This window comes from Calidris pugnax, unplaced genomic scaffold (genome assembly GCF_001431845.1).
Source record: "Calidris pugnax isolate Ruff unplaced genomic scaffold, ASM143184v1 scaffold13, whole genome shotgun sequence".
In the NCBI taxonomy this organism is placed as follows: domain Eukaryota; kingdom Metazoa; phylum Chordata; class Aves; order Charadriiformes; family Scolopacidae; genus Calidris; species Calidris pugnax.
The window spans coordinates 14,068,460-14,087,439 of NW_015090810.1; the positions used below are offsets into that span (position 1 = coordinate 14,068,460).

At 37.5% G+C, this 18,980-nt stretch overlaps 1 protein-coding gene across 1 annotated transcript in view; it reads right to left on the reverse strand.

Annotated features, from left to right (window-relative positions):
• Positions 1-18,980, reverse strand: part of CCDC102B (coiled-coil domain containing 102B) — a 145,367-nt gene that overhangs the window by 119,068 nt on the left and 7,319 nt on the right. The window contains exons 2-4 of the mRNA XM_014938472.1: positions 8,641-9,261; positions 6,626-6,840; positions 1,112-1,220 (exon numbers count right to left, since the gene is read on the reverse strand). Coding sequence (XP_014793958.1) covers positions 1,112-1,220; positions 6,626-6,840; positions 8,641-9,234 — 918 coding nt within the window. The 5' untranslated portion in view covers positions 9,235-9,261. The remainder of the gene's footprint in view (positions 1-1,111; positions 1,221-6,625; positions 6,841-8,640; positions 9,262-18,980) is intronic.

Genomic DNA, 18,980 nt, shown 5'->3' on the forward strand with positions numbered 1-18,980 from the left:
TTTGTTATGCAGAAGTATGACATACCAAAATCCTATTTAATGAGCAAGCACCAAATAAAGAACTAAAATCTGAAGGAACTCAAATATGACAGATGTTAATTTGTTGCTGTGGATGTTCATCTATGAAGGTAATTTCATTTACATATGCACATCCTTGTAACTTGAACTTGGAATTTAATAGATTGCTTGCAATCTTTTCCAGAACATAAATAGAAAATTTAATTAATTTTCCTGGATTATTCCAAATCTGAGATGTTAAATTTGTAGGAAATTTAAAATTCTATATATTTAGTTATATCGACACATATATTCTAAGAGGTCCCCAACCCATTGTTCAGGAAACTAGAACCTGAAAGCTGCAATGCAAATATTTCTTAATATTCTACTCATGAACTTGGATTGAAATGAATACTTGTTTCGTAACAACATTCCTACATAACCAGGCAATGTTTTTAAACTCTTCCTTTGAAGGCTTATCTCCTTTTTAAAAGTATAATGCTTTCTGGCATCAGAACTCCACCACTAAGAGTTCCCTGCTGAGATAAATCAACCTCCTGATGCACCTACCTGTTCCACTGAGTATTAGGGCAGACCTTGTTGCACTTGGAAGATGCTGTATATATAACTCTCAGGATGCCTCCACTGCCTCTGAGGACGCCACGTTGCCAGGCTGTCACCCACACCATGCCCACTCAGTAGGCTGGGGACAATGACATCACAGTGGCAGAACATCCCTACACACTTCCTTTCCCCCGTGGGTCCATTCTGCCTGAACATATGCCCAGCAGGACCTCAACCATGGCTGTAATATCAGGGTCATCACCCTCACAGCACATCAGGATAGGGTACCAGGACCTGTCTCCCCGTCCAGTCCCTTCCTGTGAGACTACGGAGACACCCCAGTGCCACCCTTATGGCTCCCCAGCACCAGTGCCTCCATGGCAGCACACGGCATCTGAGCTGCGGCTAGGCTTCTCCATGCACCCTGGGTATGTCCCTCTCTCCAGGATACATAAACCCTAGGTATGATTTTACTCAGTTTCCACACAAGAAATCAGAAATATCAATGTTGTTTCTTACTGCACATGATAATGACGTACTGCTAACATACCTGTTTCAGGCCTTCCAGCTTGGTTTGTCTCAGTTCTTCATATTTCCATTTCCAAATAAATAATTCATTTTCTATCTTTTCCATTTCTTTTTCCAGAAACATGTTCATTCTGAAAAAGTATTTAAAAGTTGACAACAGACAAATTCCTTTTAATTTTTTTCATAGTTATATCTTCATGAACTATATTTTGCTGCCTTTGTCAACCATATATCTGTTTTTTTCTTAAAAAACTGTATTATCATCATATAATGATTCCAAGACATTTAGCAAAAATAATAGCTAAAGAGAACAAAGAAATCCAGTAATATAGAATTAAAATTTTAAATGAAGTAAAATTTTGGGATAAACTGAAGAAAATTTGGAAATGGTCTTCAGTTAGTGATTCAGGTCACCTAATACACGATGAGATAGCGAAGATCCTCAAAGAAAAGGTACTGTTATTTGCATAAAGGCAGAAGATTAAACACACAGATATGTGTGAATATATACAGCAGGTAGACAGTACTGAAATCAAAGATGATCTACTTTAGATGTAAAAAAAAAAAATCTAATTAAAATATGCATATTTCATGTTTCAAAAAGTAATTGCTCTTAAAAAAATGCTAGAAGAATTTTAGGAAAAGGGATTATCTAGCTCAGAGGCACTGTACTCTCATTAAGTGTTGAGCATAAAATCCATTACTACATTCAGGAAAAATGCTTAGGATTCACAATTCACAAAGAACTAATGATGAGAAAATGACTGTATTACTGAAACAATGAATTTGATATCTACATTTACCCCTCTTATAACCAAGTAAAATATTTTCAGCCATTCGGGAAACAATGAAAGAAATATGAGGCAGCAGAGGCACTACAGATGTTCTTGTCTTTGACACCAATTAAAAACTCATTTTTGTGTTCACAGGAAACACTACTAGCCAAGTTTCAAAGATAAGAATGAACTTCAATTAATTTATAGTCTTAGCTTCATAATTTTATTTTGTATTTGTGTAACGTGTATGCATCATTTTGCAATTTTGCAACAAAATAGAACTTGGAACGTAATTAAACGTGAATGAAAAAAATTCTTAGTTACAAATAAAATTTTTCAAATTATATTTCTAACATTTCTATGAAGTCAAATCATGGCTGAAATTCTGGAATATTCCATTGGCTCAAAACATTAATATTGGAATAAACCCTATGAAGTCCGGATGTTGAAGAAATCTAAAATCTGAAAAATCAGTAACACTGCATAGGTACCGTTATGTTAGGAGATGAATATTTTAAATTATATAAGACCTATGAAAATGGAGGGATGAAGGGCTGTATAGCAGAAAAGATAAAAAATTGAAATAGTTGAAAATAAAATTCTAATACTGGCAATTAAAGAAATAATTTTATGCCAAAGTTTTTATTTTCTGTCCTGAGTCTGATTAAATTTGTCAAACTTTTTACTAAAGATAGTATTGCTAGGCTGACTATAACTACATTCTAAGAAGTTCTGGTTTAAAATGAGTCTGCCACAAGAGCACTGTTAACTTTAAGGAGTTAAAGCAAAGGGTTATTGATGAGCTTTGTCTGGAGCGTGTCTATGCAGCATGTTGCAGCCTTGTTTAGAGATATAAAGTTACCACTGACCCTACTGGCTCAGGTCCTGGAGGAAATGTTAGCTTTGTTAATGTAGCTATTTGAGTGAAGTATCTTCTTATTCTCTCTTCTTTTACAACTAAACCTAAGGCTCTTGAACCAGGGATCTCCTTTCTCTGCATAGATATAGCACATAGCACAGCTTATTTTAGTCACTGCCTATGGTTCCTGTAACGTTACAGTAACAAAATAAATGCCGTCACTCAGAAAGCAAAGTTGAGCAAGACAACCTCTGTCTTATTTAAGGAACCTAAAATATGCATTTCAACTTGAATAGTTGTTTTTTCTAAAGCAATGGGATGTCTCAGTGAAATAGTATCATGACTTCATTGGGGAACTGAAAATATTACTGAGGGATACTTAATACAGTAGAAATTCAAAGCATGAAAGATGACAGTTTAATACTTTGAATAACAGTCTCCTGACAGCACTGAATGCATTGAAAGTCCTTACAAATGGTCTAATCTGAAAAGTAAAAAGAAAATGCAGTTCTTACTCAGAAGATACCATTTTGATTTTGTGTTACAGTACCTCTTAAGTGAGATCAGGTCCCTCTGATGCTACCAAATGAAACAAATGATCCTGACTACATATAGTTTACTATTTAAACAAAGAAAACAAACAGTGGAAGAAAATAATGTAGAGATGAACAAAGCAGCTTATTGCTACTTAAACCAAAGGTCAAGATCAGAGCATTTCAACAGCTCTTATAACCACCTATTTTAACTTCTTATTATCTAATTAAATCACAGAATTGCACAGAATGGTTGAAGTTGGAAGGGACCACTGGTAGTTGTCTGGTCCAGCCCCTCTACTTGAGCAGGGTCACCTACAGCTGGTCTCTCAGGACTGTGTCCAGATGGCTTTTGAATGTCACCAAGGATGCAGACTCAGTAACTTCTCTGGGCAATCTGTGCCAGTGTTTGGTCACCCTCACAGAAAAAATGTGTTTCTTGATGCTCAGATGGAGCCTCCTGTGTCTGTTGTCTCAGTCTGCCCATTCAGCCCTAAGCAATTCCTCTGTGATATTATCAACTACCAGTGTACTTGGTGGGCTTCTGGTTTTCAACCAACAAAACACTTTTAAGTTTGCAATAAGTAGAACAAATACAGATTTTGAAACCAGAAGAAAGTAAGATGAGAACGCTGATCCAAAAGATGACTAAAGGTAGCTATTTTAGACAAATGATTCTTTCAAGTGCTGAACAACTCATAAAGTCTTTAATTTCCATTGATGTCAATGGGACCTCAAATGCCTGTTTGATATAAGCAGTAGTGCCTAGTAGAGGGTTTTGGAGTGTAATTTTACATTGTAAAAACAACCCTGCAGTTGTTTGAAAGTCAAAAAATAAACTTTGAGCTCTCCTTTTTTTTTTTTAGAGATCCTTCAGTTTTATATTTTGCAAAGGCAGATCCATGGCGTAAGGGTGTATTGATATTACCGAAGGTAGCTCTAAACAGAATGCAAGAAGCATTATTCCTGTCTGGGTGAAGAAGCAAAACAGCATATGGAGAGCTAAGTAAGGTAACTAGGGCAAGTCCAAACACTGGATCTGCATAAGCTAACTTAATTCTGGAAAGAATGTGGCCACAATTCTGGAGTACTGCGTGTAAACCAGAAAATTGCTGAGAAGTCCTGTGCTGAATGAGTAAGATCATACTGACTGCCAAGGTAACCTTTGGCCTAGGGGTTCAAGCTGTCTGTGATCCAAGCTTGCTTTTGACGCAGCACAGCTGTGCATCCTTGGCTCAATTCTACTGAGAAAATTGCTAAGTTGTGAGGAAGAAGCTGTGAGAAAGTACTTAAGCTAGAGCCATGAAAGATAAGAAAAGTAAAAATGCAAACAGGGATGAGATTGTGGAGATAGTATTTATTTGCAGCTCCAGGATCCAGGAGCAAAAATACTGACATGAACAAGTATAAAACCTTAAGAGGAAAAACTAGGAATCTGAAGATGGAGACTCAGCAAAATAAGCCCATTCCAGTAAGCAGTTCAGACCAATCCATTCTGAGCTGGCAAACGATAGCCTGTCCTACAAAGACTCAGAGGGTGTCTCAGAGACCGGTGACTATGATAATGCTTATCTTACTAACATTACTCCTAGCTATGTATGGTGTGCATTGCCAAAAATAATTGTTTCATACTTTTAAGTTGCATATATTCTGCTTACATAACATCTCTGCACATGGGAAATGTTGCCCAAAGCAAGCTAGAGAGGAAGTTGTTATACCAGTACCCGCTCTTATGTGGCAACCACTGTTCTGTGAGTATTTGCTGCCTGAGATTGGCACTGCCATACATTGCACGAGGTAGACATGCCCTAATTCTTACCATGTGCCAGTAAATTTATTACCGTATCCCATAATCAGTCTATATCTAGGGATAAATGGCAAAATCTGTCTCTCTGAAGTATAGCTACAAACTGTGTAGAGACACATGTGAACAAAATACCAAAACCAGGAGGTAGAATTATTTACTAAAATTTGGCCTAAGAAGTCATTAAAAAATAAAGAGTTGAAGAGTTATCCCCTTTCTAAAAGGAAAGTTTTACATATACATGTGCGTATACTGTGATTCCTCTTGATAAATTGAGTATCTAGGTCCCTAAATATTTCGATCACAAGAAAATGGATATGTGAGGCATTAATCTTTTAACTCAGAAATACCATGAAAAGCTGGAAAATTTGGGCATTCTGAGATTTTTGCTTTTGCAAAAACTTATATCTTTTTTAATGGGATAGAACAGACTTCTGGTCATCTGTTGCAATATGATTCAAATAAAGAATTATTTTATGTTTTCCACAGCAATCTAGTTCACATAACAGAACACAGTAAATGCTAGTTAGGAAATTTAAGGATTTTAAATATTAAAAATTTTTAATGTGTTTTTACTCTGACTTGTACTATCTACAGGAAAATTGTGAAAAAACTTTCAGGATAGAAATTCTTTATCAGAGCTTGCCATTACAGATTGTCTGAACTGAAACCATTGAACATATTCACAATAGAGGGGCTATTTTCTTCCTTTCCATTATCTAATTAACTTCAGCTGATTTTGGCGTTACAGTCAATAGTGCCTGCAGCCTCTTACTACTTCCATCATACATTATATACTGCGTATTTCCTTGGAAAGCCTTTTCGGCGTGATTCAATCTTGCTCGATACTGATAATCTACACAAAACAGCAAGGAATTTCTACCAGCACAGAGACTCACATGCTAGCATATAGTGTGTAATCAACATATGAATTCCTTTAGGCCACCAAAATGCATATTTACTATTTATGCGAGGCAAATCTGATATGATACAGTAAGCATAGAATACGTGTGTTATTCTTTCTCTGTGATCTGCTTTTGACATAGACCTTAGTACAGGTGAAGAGGTTGAGATTAACAGCATTTTTCAGCTGTATGCATATACTTTTAATTAAAAGTCTGCTGGTAGAACGTATAAAAATTTAATATTGCACACAGCATTCCGATACCCAAGTAAAACATACATTAGATACCACTGCATTCATACTAAATTCCTAGTAGGTATAATTTTTTTAAATTAACTGTACTTTCCTCACAGTTTTGTATGGAGCACTTCCTATTTAAATCACAAACTAAGGAAAACAATAAACACACTATTGTGAAATGATTACAGATCATAAAAACATTGATTTTCAGTACCATTAAGCAAAAAATAAAATAAAATCCTTATACGGAATTTTCTTTCTAAATTCTTATCAAAGCCTTGTAAATAGCAATTAATAAAAATTTGAAATAAGATCATATGAGCTATAAATGCAAATAGACCCATATCTATTTTATGAAATATCTTAAACCCCTATATTTTTAATAGGGATTTCCCCAAGTTAGATATATTTCACACTTACTCTCTTTCCTTCTCTAAGATTTTCTGCATCTCAGCCAAATGCAAATGCAAGACAGAAGCACGTATTAAATCATTTTCTGTTGTCTTAGCTGCATTGTCCAAGCTTTTTTTAGGTTCCTCCAAATAGACACTGGGAACTGCACTGGGAAAGGAATCAGGAGCCTTTGGAGTGATATTTTTATTTTGTTTGTTTTGGTCTTTGATTGCCTCTACATCCTGAGAAAACAAAAATATGACATCTGAGAAAGATATAAATGAAGCAAAAAGTCTAACAACTTCTGCAGGACCTCCCAAGGCTCTTCTAGACATGTAAGTCACATAGGAGAAAAAGAGAATAAGTAACATCTTGTACAGTTTCACTGTATATGGAAAGAATGTGCAAAAAACATCATTGTAGTCTAATCACTGTCATTTTATTAACATATCTCACGCTTTCTGTTATGACAAGCTTCATATCCAAAATATTTCAAATGGATTTTTACTTAAGAAATAGATCCCAGTTATCATTAGTTGACTATAACTATGGTGGAGACAGAATCCTAGAATTAATAAAACCAGGAATGCAATTTATGCATACAAATAACATATTGAGAAACTCTACATTAAGAACTCTTAAACTTCTAATCTAAATCATGTTGAAGCAGGTGATAGACTTGTACAAGTATTGTACAAGGCCCAAAGTTACCTGCATAACATACCAATTTGGATTCCATTCAGAAACCAAAATATCTATGTTGAAGACACATGTTTTGTATACAATACATAAACAATTAGAAAAAAATAATTAAAATATAAAATACATACTTATTAGGAAGACTGAATATCTCTTATAAACAGTAGTTTCCCTTAGAAATGTATTTTTGTTTTACCACTACTGAGGAGTTGTCTTTGAAAGCTAGTCTCATTTTAGCCAATAACCAAGTCCCATTATACCACTCTGTTCTTTTGGGTTTTCAGAAGAACATCTGAAATCTACATCAGAAAATACTAGAAGCTGCTGAAAAGATAAGACTGTTTTCCACTCACATATAAAGTTTCAGTTTTCAGGCAGGGCATTATTTTACACTAAGGAGAAACAGTCAAAATTTATTTTGTACCTTTTCCTTCCAATGGCCCATTTGTTTGCCAAAAAATATGAAAGGCATGCATTTTTTGGCCAAGTTTATTCACTATGGTGGGTTTTTTTGCAAAATTCACAGTAATATGCTGTCATTTATGTGCATTACAGAGTGAGTGAAAATTCTGAACATAATGCATTCAGGGCTAAGATTCTGACAATTTTCATTCAATTTAAGTAAAAAATTTCTTCATCCTACAATGTAGGAAAAAAAACCATCCTACATCTACAACAATCTATCAGACAAATAGTAAGTATAGTTTTTATACGGTGTTGTCTATGAAGGCTATAAAATACATGCTAAGGCACAAAATTAAAACAGGTAAAACATGAACAAATAGTTCCATTTCTGTTAACATAACTGGTTCTTTTGTATAGAACAGGGAGCTGTATTAAACCATGACCATACTTGATTCATTAATTCTGCATAGGGACTTAATTGTTCTCCTTACTGAAAAAAATCTTGCAACATTATAGAAGAATTTGCCTCACCTCTTCCCACATTTCAGAAGTTTTGTTGAGGAAGAAATAAATGATTTTATTTTAGAAGCCAGGATCCTACATTTATTTTTCAGGCTAAAACATGGAGAATTCCAATAACAGAGGTAATCTGTTACTTTAAAACATGAGACAGAGTCAGAACAATGCTCTGAGTTGTATGGATATCAACTCATAGGTTGATTGTTAAGTAACATAGTTACTTAAACGTTTAGCCATAGTTGAAGGGTATATTTGAAGGATATGAATTGTTTTCTGTATTTATATTAGGAATATTAATTAGACGGGGGAAAAAATGGATCAGATAGTATTTTGGTCAAGACCCTTGAAAAAATCCCATTTCTAGATATGTATCCATAATCTCCCCCTTCTTCATGAATTAAAAAGTTCCCATTTTTTACCTTTTTTGTGTCTTCTGCCCCAGGAATCTTGTTGGTTCTTAAAAGTTCTTTCACAGGTTCTCCTTCCAGAAATGTTAACTGGCTTAGGTCTCTTCTAATACAGGATATTTCTGAGCAAGATAATTCTGTTTTCCAAGCAGTTATATTTTCTGAGTTTTCCTTCTCACTTACTAAACCTTGATTTATTTTTTTAAGCATACTCAGTTCCTTTACAACACTGTCTAATTTTATTCTCAACTGTCTTGCTTCCTCTCGGGCTTTATTTCTTTCTGCTCTAACTTTGCTCCATTTCTCTCTCCAGTTAGCGGTACAGTCTGACCACCAGCGCATGGTCTTCTCCATTTGGGCAGCTCTGGCTTTGGCTTCTTCCAGTTCCCGAATTCTTACTGCTTCCAGAATTTCCCAATCACTGCTGCAATTTGTAGACATATGTGGATAATGAGATGAACATGGGGTGAAACTTTGAGATGGGAGATTTGAATTGCACAGATCGTCACCTGGTTTGCAACCTCCAGGAAATTTATAAGGTTGTCTTGGTTGGGTCCCAAAAGCCTGTGACTCTTCCATTAGTTTTTGAACAGAGTCTAAATTCATGTTTTGATTGATAATCTAAGTTCACTCCTAAAAAAGACAACGACAGACAATAATTTAGCTTCCCTCAATGAAATGATATGAATAATCTCAAACAGTAGTTTATTTCACCTATAGTATTTCACCTATAGTAATGAGACAATCCTAGTAATACTGTTGATGTTTTAGAAATGTGCTTTACTAACAAGAAATAGCTATTAAAATATATTTCATGTAATACTTTTCGAGTACAGCATAAACAGACATAACCACTACTTGATTAGGTATTGTAAGCAAAGGAAGTGTCATTAAATAATCATAGTGCTCTCAAAAATTTTTGAGTCTAGAGAAACCAGGCAAAATCTTTCTTCCTTCAAGACAAAATTAAATTGAATCAATATTTATTTTAAAAGTCTAGTAAGAGGAAAATATTTGTCTAGAATCACAATCACAGATTCATTTCTTTCCCAAACTATGGAACTTCATACTAGGCAAGACTTATCTTAAAATTTGCCTACCTAAGAAAATTTTAAAAATCAACAAAACAAAATGAAAAAACCCGAACACCCCACTGACCTTTGAATTTCCTTTCTTTCATGAGAAAAATCAAACCTTTACATAGGGGCCTTTATTTTGCTGTCTACATTCCAGAACATGTCCAAGAAATATATTCTTATATTATTCTAGAAAGGGTAGCACTATTCTACTGTACTGTATAGCTTAACTCATGATGATATGATTTTGCAAGTAAATATTGCTGAGTTCCTTTTCATTTTATATCTGCTATTACTCATTCAACAGTTCAACCCAGATGAAACCCAATGCCTCAGAGTTGCTTTCCCACCTCACAATTCCAGAGGGATGATAATTTATCTTTTTACACTTCTCATCAATCTGATCTTTCATTTCCACAAAAATACTTCACTGATGAAAAAATGATAATTTAAAAAAAAAAGTTTAACCAAAGACTGTTTCAATACTTAATTAGTTGGTGCTGAATCTTTAATGATCCCTGTCGTTTCAGTGATACTTTTAAAAAATGTTCTCATCTATAGTATATGACCACCACATAGAAAAGTAATTCACAGTAAAATATCACATATCTACATTGAACTTTGAAAATGCTCATCTATGTAGTATTGCCAATCTGTTCCAAGGGGAACAAGAATAATTTATAACACGTATGTTAAAGGTAACTAAGAGAAGAAAGCTAAGTGTTAATATTGTTACAGACACAGACCTCTAAACATCAGAAATTTCACAAGTCTGGAAACTGAAGGAAAAGATATGTATTGTCTGCAGCTGGTTTTCAATTTGCAAGCTTGAGTTTGCAGCAGCAGACAGCAGACTAGGTAGCACAGCATATGGAGTTCAGTGAGCATAATTACTTAATAAGAGATAACTAGATGGAAAGGTAAGATAAAGTTAGGAAAGTGGTTGAAAGTGAGAATTTTCTGACCAGTGAAACCTTCTGACAGTTCCACCCTTAACTATTCAAGGATAAAAAATAATACAGAATCTCTCTTAGTTTTTCTTAGATGAATAATCTAAAATAAATATGCACAAAATATAGTAAGCAACGTTCATTGTATTAAGTGAGTGGGGTGGGGATAGTATGAGAGAAACAGAGAGAGGGAAGACCTGATGGTTCTCAGAGAAAAAAAAAGATGCAGATATTTGTCAAACACTGCAAGGAATACAGGTCTAAACCATATTACATTATATTGCAATTTTGCTTATTTACCTAAGGATCATAAACACCAGGAAGAAAAACAAGAGCTCTTCACTTATTATTACAGGCTATTATTGTCATGGGCAAAGGAAACTGTATTAACCCTTGGTGGCTTGGTCACTCTATTGGGTGAAATTGGTATAAGAATGGAATTAATTTTATACTGAAACCCTTGCAAATAAGTTGTCAGCATTAGGACAAAGTGAAGCTAAACTAACCAGAAAGACCTGGAAAATGCTTGTAGGGAAGAGAAGTAAAAATATGATAATAATGAACACACAACTCATGCTAAAGCCTGATGTATGCTGGGAGCAGTACTATTAGATTATAGTGACAGCAACACATACAGAGAACTCAGTAGACAGGAAGAGCTAAGTGCTGGTATCACCTGCAGCCACCATCTCCTGCATCTTTGCAAAACAACTGCTTAGGGGTTTCTCCAGAAACCACTAACTTATAGAAATGCTATAGACAAAACTTCCAAGCTCATTAAATAAAATATAATTTACAGAGTACCCTGTGGATTTGATAAATCCAAACAGACCATGAAAACATATGCAGATTATCTAACTTTCACAGTCTGGGTCTGATCATGGTCTATTTTAGCAAGTTAAGAAAACCGTTATTTTAGAACTGAAAATTAAAAGATGGTGATTTCAAGATTTTTCAGTGCACAGACAAAGATAATTACGTTTATTTTTGCCACAGCTATACACCATAACAATAGTAAGCCGTATTGTATATTTTAAGCTGTTTATGTTGTTTCCAAACATTATATTTCTTGCATGTATCATAACTAAAAGTCAGCCAAAAATTGTCCTGAAGAGACAAACAATGCAAATTATTCATTTCCAGTTAGGAGTTATGTGATTTATTTTTTTTTTAGCTGTTTACAGTTTTCCAACTACATTCCTTTTAATATCAAAACAAATATATTTTTTATTATGTATATACTATCTTATTAATTTTTATGCAATTATGAAATCACAGAATGGTTAGAGTTGGAAGGAATCTTAAAGATCATCAAGTTACAATCCCCCTGCCACAGGCCGAGACTCCTCCCACTAGAGCAGGTTGCTCAAAGCCCCATCCAGCCTGGCCTTGAACACTTCCACGGATGGGGCATCCACAGCTTCTCTGGGGAACCTGTTCCAGTGTCTCACCACCCTCACAGTAAAGAATTTGTTTCTAGTATCTAATCTAGATCTACCCTCTTTCAGCTTAAAACCATTACTCTTCCTCCTAGTGCCATACTGCCTGATAAAGGGTCCCTTCCCCATCTCTCTTGAATACCTCCTTTAGGTACTGGAAGGTTGCTATGAGGTCTCCCTGGAGCCTTCTCTTCTCCAGTCTGAACAACTCTCAGCCTGTCTTCAAAGGACAGGTGCTCCATCCCTCTGACCATGTTTGTGCCCCTCCTCTGGACGCATTCCAACATGTCCATGACCTTCCTATGTTGACTCCAAAGCTGGACACAGTACGCCAGGTGGGGTCTCACAAGAGCAGAGTAGAGGGGTACAATCACCTCCCTCAACCTGCTGGACATGCTTCTTTTGATGTGACTCAGGATCCTGTTGGCTTTCTGGGCTGCAAGAGCACATTGCTGGCTCATGTTGAACTTCTCATCCATGAGCCCTCCCAGGTCCTTCTCCTCAGGGCTGCTCTCCAGCCATTCTTCATAAAGCCTGGATTTGTGCTTGGGATTGTCCAACCCACATGCAGGATCTTGCACTTTGCTTGGTTGAACTTCATGAGGTTTGCATGGGCCCACCTCTCAAGCCTGTCCAGGTCCCTCTGGATGGCATCCCTTCCCTCCAGCATGCTGATTCCTGACTCATTTGCTCTAAGCAGGGGGACTGGATTAGATGATCTCTAAAGGCGCCCTCTAATCTTAGCTGTTCCATGAATCTCTGAGCAGTGTGATTTCTGAGGAGCTGTGCTTGCCGCCTTCTCCCAGTTTCAACAACATCGCCATAACAACCAGGAAACAAGAAGAAATCAAGATCACAAATTTTGTATCTCTGAATACATAACTTTTATCAAATGGTTCACTAAACAACATGTAAGTAGAAAAATGACATAAGAAATAAGCTTATTTTGTGATAATGCTGAACTGCCTTAGAAGCAGCAATTCTGCATTATTGTCAAGAACCATAGAGTATACCCACATTTTTAACTGCTTCAACTTTTCAAACTAATTTCTTTTTAAAAATCAATTAAATTTATAATGTAAATAACTTTAAATAGGAAGAATATAGGCATACCTTGATTTATTGTTGGGGGTTTTGTAGCGTACAAAGTATCAACAGTGACCTGTACACACTTTAGGTGGCCAGATTCTCCAAACTGTGTAGCATCCTTTTGCCAAATTTGCAGTGGTGAGGTGCCACGTGGGTTAACTCCCAATTGTGGCCACGGGGCTATAGATTGGCATTCAGGGCGTGTCCAGATAACATTAGGTGCTTGGTCAGTGGTTAGCTGAAAGTGCTTTTGTTGTGCCTTCCTGTTTTGGTGAAAGAAGTTATGTGAGAGATGTGCTTGTTGAAATAGTTGAGGTGTGGCGAGGGGGACTGTGGCTTTGTCGGCAGCACGGTTGCCCTCGACTAGGGGTGCTGGCAGAGAGGTGTGTGACTGTATATGTGTGATATAATAGGGTAATTTACAATAGGAAACACAATGCCATAAATTTTAAGTTGTCCGAATAACACTGGGTTGTTGACTTCCTTTAGGAAAGCGCCTTCTATACACTGAACAATTCCTGTAACACATAAAGAATCAGTGCTTGTGGCTGGATGGTGCGAGTTGTAATTTTCAATCCTAGGTATTTCCAGGGGGGTTCACATTGGACCTTTCCCTCAGGTATCTGCAAGGCTGCTCCTAGGACAGCAAGGCAGACTTGGCAGATGACTGTCTGCAGGTCTTGGTCTTTGTACAATGGGGCCAGCGGCCAGTCCTTCTTGTACTAAGTCATGCAAATGCAGCAGTTGGTGCTTTTGAGCAGCCCCCACAGCGACCTGCGCTGACAATGCATCAGCCAAGAGGCTCACTCCATGAGTGGCCGTGCTGGTCTCTTGGCACCCTTTGAGCAACACTTTACGGGCCGTCAGCATTAGCATTTTCGAACGCTAATTGTTTCAGGGGAGTATCACGAGCTGCACGGTCATCTACTTGTCTCTCTACTGCATTTTGGAGCCGACCAAGGAACTTTCTATGGGGTTCTCCAGGCGCTTGTGTGCCAGCAGCCAAGGCAGCTTCTGGAGCGGCTGGATCAGGCCCCGTCTCCCCGCGCAGCACAATGGCTTTTATTGCCCCAAACCCCGTCTGTCCATCTGGGCTCGCGCGTCGGGAGCAGCCCCAGGCCCCTCCCCGAGGAGCTCATTCACACCCAGAGGATTTCCATTGCCCGGTAAGTTCCCCGGGGCTTTAGCAGTCGGAGATCACGGTACCGGTCACCGACACAGCACATGGCACAGCCGGCAACATCACACCAACAGCAGTTTCCAACCGTGAGGAGCCATAACGTATCCGTCACCAACGGTCACCGATAAGCTAAAGGTATATGCCCATTAAAGACCACAGTCCTTTACCGATTTCCTCAATTCTTTTACCGGATCACAAGGCACAGATTCCCAGCAGGGCTCCTGGCCCCCTTCGGGAAGTCCCAGGGAAAGGCTGTAGGAATTCTGTATCTCCCTGGGCTACAGCTTCTTTTCTCCATCGTTCCCGAGCACCATCACACACCGTCTGAGTCGGCGCAACGCCCCCAACCGCCCCCTCGGTTCCTCCTCAGGGGGTCCAGATCCGGCTCCTTTTCCAGGGTCACAGGACCAGGGGCAAAAGGACGGGCCGCCCCGGGGGCGGATTTTTGCGCCGCAGCGTTACAGGGAGGTGGCAGCGGTAGAGCAGAGGAGCGCTCTGGGGGTTCAGGGGGATCGGGTTTGGCCTCTTTTTTAATCTGTGCCGAGGCTCCTGCCCCCTGACCCCACACGGGCACATGGTCGGCGGCTGCTGGAGCTGTGCCCGTGGCCGCGTCCCAAAGCCCAGGCCCTGTCCTGTCCCACACACCCCGGTCAAAGGTGCCGGGCTTGGGCAAGGCCGAGACATCCTCTCGTACCCAGTCTAAGAAAGTTATTACAGACAGGGCAGGTACAGATCGATTCTGAGTTTTTAAAACACCCTGTAGTACTTCTACACACACATGTAGCACTTCCCGATGGCTCACCTCTGTCCTGCAGCAGGAGATGCCGGCGGTGAGGTCAGTCCTGGAGACAATCCCTGGTTCCATCGGGCTGCGCTACCGCTCCGGATGGCTTTAGGCTCCTGGTTAATGCCCCGCGTTGGGCGCCTTTTGTAGCGTATGAAGGCACGGACCCCGGTCAGTGATGCAGCCAGAAGCGTTAATTACAACCACCAGGCAGCTTATATAGTACTAATGGATCTTCTTTCCCAACCCACACGCCCCTGCAACCCCCAACTGCCAGGCGGGCGGAATTGCCCTCCATCAGTAGGGTCGTTAGGGGCTGGTTATGGGTCGTTAGGACTTGATCATGGGCCTTCCCCTGACAGCGTTCCTGCTTCTTCTGTTTCTTCTTCTGGTCTCTGCTTCTTCCACAATCCTGTTCACCCACAGGGCTTTTTCCTAACAGACTTATGCTCTAGAACTTCGTTCTCACCAACCTGATTCTTGAACTTTTAAAAAACATCAGCACATTACGTGAAAAAAAAAAAAATGTTTTCAATGTTGTCTATTATAAGTAATGATCTGTTATTTAGATACTTCTAAATAACAAAATCTTGATATTCTGTTGTACATATTAACATCAAATTTCCCTCAGTTAAAGGAAGAAGTAAACATATTGTGTCTCCTTAAGAATTCAGTGACATATGGAAAATATTTTCTCATCTTAACTACATTCCCATTTAATCCACTTTCAATATAATGACGGAATGGTAAACCCACGCTATCCACTTCAAAAAACCTGCCAATTTATCATATCTTTTAAGGGCACTAATGTGTTTCCTCTAAATTTTCTGTCTTCCATTGCAAGCAAAAAAATAAAATAAAAACAAACAAATAAAACCCCACAAAACATACATTTAATGCTGACATATTTAATACTGCCACAATCCGCTCTTCAAGATTTCCAATTTGCTAAGCATTTGGTCATTTTATAGGATTACATTTATACCAGGGTCTACACACCCTCATCCATGCATCAAATGCATATATTCTAGAAAGAAGTGCAGTTTTCAAATATCTTGTGATATGAAACTTGATTGCATATTGACAACAAAAAATTCAAGTCGGTAACTTTCCGATTCCTATTATTGCAAATCTCTGCTTCTTGTTTCCAGGCGATAGAGAAGTAGAAACGCTGATATACAAAGTAAAGGCTTGTTCTTAAATAACTTTGCAGAAAGAAAGAAACACTCAAAAGAACATCTATTCCTCACACAACAGATAAAGCTTGAATCTGTCAATGAGTTTAAGCATTTGAAGTTTGGAATGATTTAATATTTGGCTATTTTGGAACAAAACAGAAACTAGCAAGCCAGACACTGGATAGATGCAAAACCAGAAATTTAATTATTTAAATATGAGTTACATTTTAAGAAAAATTAAATCAAAAAAAGTACTACAATATGGATCTACTCTGAAAATAAGGACTGTTGCATTATATTTCACTTAACTTACTTTTTCTTGAAGTTGAGGGGTAGCCAGATGGTTTGTTCATATCTGCAAGAGAAATCCCTATGAAAGATTATGTTTTTTTCATCTTTAGTTATTTCTCTTCCTTTCTGAGAAAGGATCTATGATACATGCCTAATAATTATTATTCTCAGGGATGCACTTGGCTTCTTATAGAGATATGAAGCCATGCAATTTTCTTCTGTCCCTCTTCATCAGTTTCTAAGCTAATTGAAGTTGAAAGAAACTAATAGTCTTGTTTCTAATATGGGGTGGGCCCCAATATATCAATGTGGAAAGGCACAACTGTAAGGCACGAGGAAAAAGGAGGAGGAAAAATGTATATAAATCTTGGCTTTAGCCCCATAAACCAGTTCTGCCAACAGAAACTGTGAATATGCAGAGCACTGTGTGTGAAGAAAGTGCTGAACAAGATAATCAAGCATTCCCAGATGCTTCCCAGGCTGCAGGTCAATTCTAACCACAGGTGGAAACAATCCAGAAAAGATATAACCATAACATCAACAATTAGCGACTTGCAGGAAATATTTAATTCTCCATAAAGTTCCACAAAATTCTGGACTGATGCTTTTATTGAAACTATTACCTTTACTGTAATTTCTGCAACCATGAGGTATTATATGTTCCTCTCAGTGTGTGAATTGCTTCTGCAAAATATAGTGGAAACGAAACTTTCTATGCCAATAAGAGAATTTGGCCACATGGCCAAAAGCTTTTAAGAACGGAGATTTTTTTTCTTTCCATAGAATAAAAAAAAAAACAAACCCCAAAAAACCTAGGTAAAGAGATTTATTTTTTTTTTTTAAGTTGCAGCGAGGCATTAGGTTTCAACAATTAAAAGCAGTAACTAAGGGCAAGAATTTTTTCACAGCATGTCTCATATTATTGTTGCCAACAGTGGCCTTAGAGGTTCTTGCTCAAAATGAAATGCTGTAATTCTCTTTGTAAAAGGATGCACCAAAAGAGAACTCGATCCACTTCTCTGTGGTCCTACGTGCTGCTTCTTCTTTTCCCATTTTATCCTTATCTAAATATTCATTTTAAAGTAAAATCCTGTTCACTGTTTCACTTAATTTTTAACCATATGAATATATTTCATATTATATTATACAGATTATATACATACTGTACACATACTCATTCATAAAAAAGACAACTTGGAAGATAGTCACAGATTACAATAACTTTAAGGACTAAAATTCTACTCTTTTTCCTCTATTGAAAGTGGCAGCCAAAAAACTATAAGCAGTTTGGATACTATTTCTTCAAGATGAGACGCAGTGTGTGTGTCTATATATGTACTGGTTATATACCAATATGCATCTACACACTCATGATTTAGGTCTGCTGGTTAGCACAACTCATTACATATCAATTCAATATCTTTTACATGTTTCTTTACATGTCTTTGAAGTCATATTTAAATCCTTAGGGTTAAATACGGGTAACATAAATATTTGTACATACCGATCTTGCCATTTACTACCCATAAGACCAAAAGGAACTCTGAAGTACTGCTTTAAACATAATTTGCAGTAACTTTGTTTCCCCAAGAATGCTTTGTTTGATTACAAATCTTCATAATGTATCAACCATAATTTTTATACATTTGAGTCTGTAGAATTAGTACTCATTTCCCATCCACTATGCTTGAAAAAATACGTTGTATAATCAGATCACACAGAGGGGAAAGGGAGAATGTGTGAAATGAGTAACTTTCCCAGACAATCTCAAACAGAAGTATTTAGCAGATGCCAAGACAAGCTTAACTCAATTCAACTAGCTAGCTGTGTCTTGAGACACAACAGTTTGCTTGGCTGGCTCCCTTTTGAGGCTGCTTATCCTAACAAAAAATAATAGGACACCAAAAAAAAAAAAAAAAAAAAAGAGAGGCAAAATCAACTTCCTAGGTAATTAGGACAAGTATGACTTGTCAAAGTTTAGGATCTTTTCAGGATAACAAACTTACAAACAGGTTTACAAATCCTAGGGTAAACTTTTGGACTAAGTATCTGACTCACCTGAGCTCTATTCTAATCTCATTGATTCTGTGTGGAGGTTGGTAACCTACCATGGAATACCTTTATTGTCTGAATGATGATCTTTATGATTGCTAGGAAAGACAAGCTCTGAGCAGTAATCTGAATAATAACTTCAATTCACACCAAATTCATAGAGTATTGAAACTGAGCCAATGTTAATTCATACAAATAAATTCATGTCAGTTAAAGGTCTGGTCTAATTGACATCTCCTGAATAGCAAAAAAAGATTTTTAGAACAATAATAGTCTGTTTTCAAACTTGAAACAGGTAATTGCTTCAGAAGAA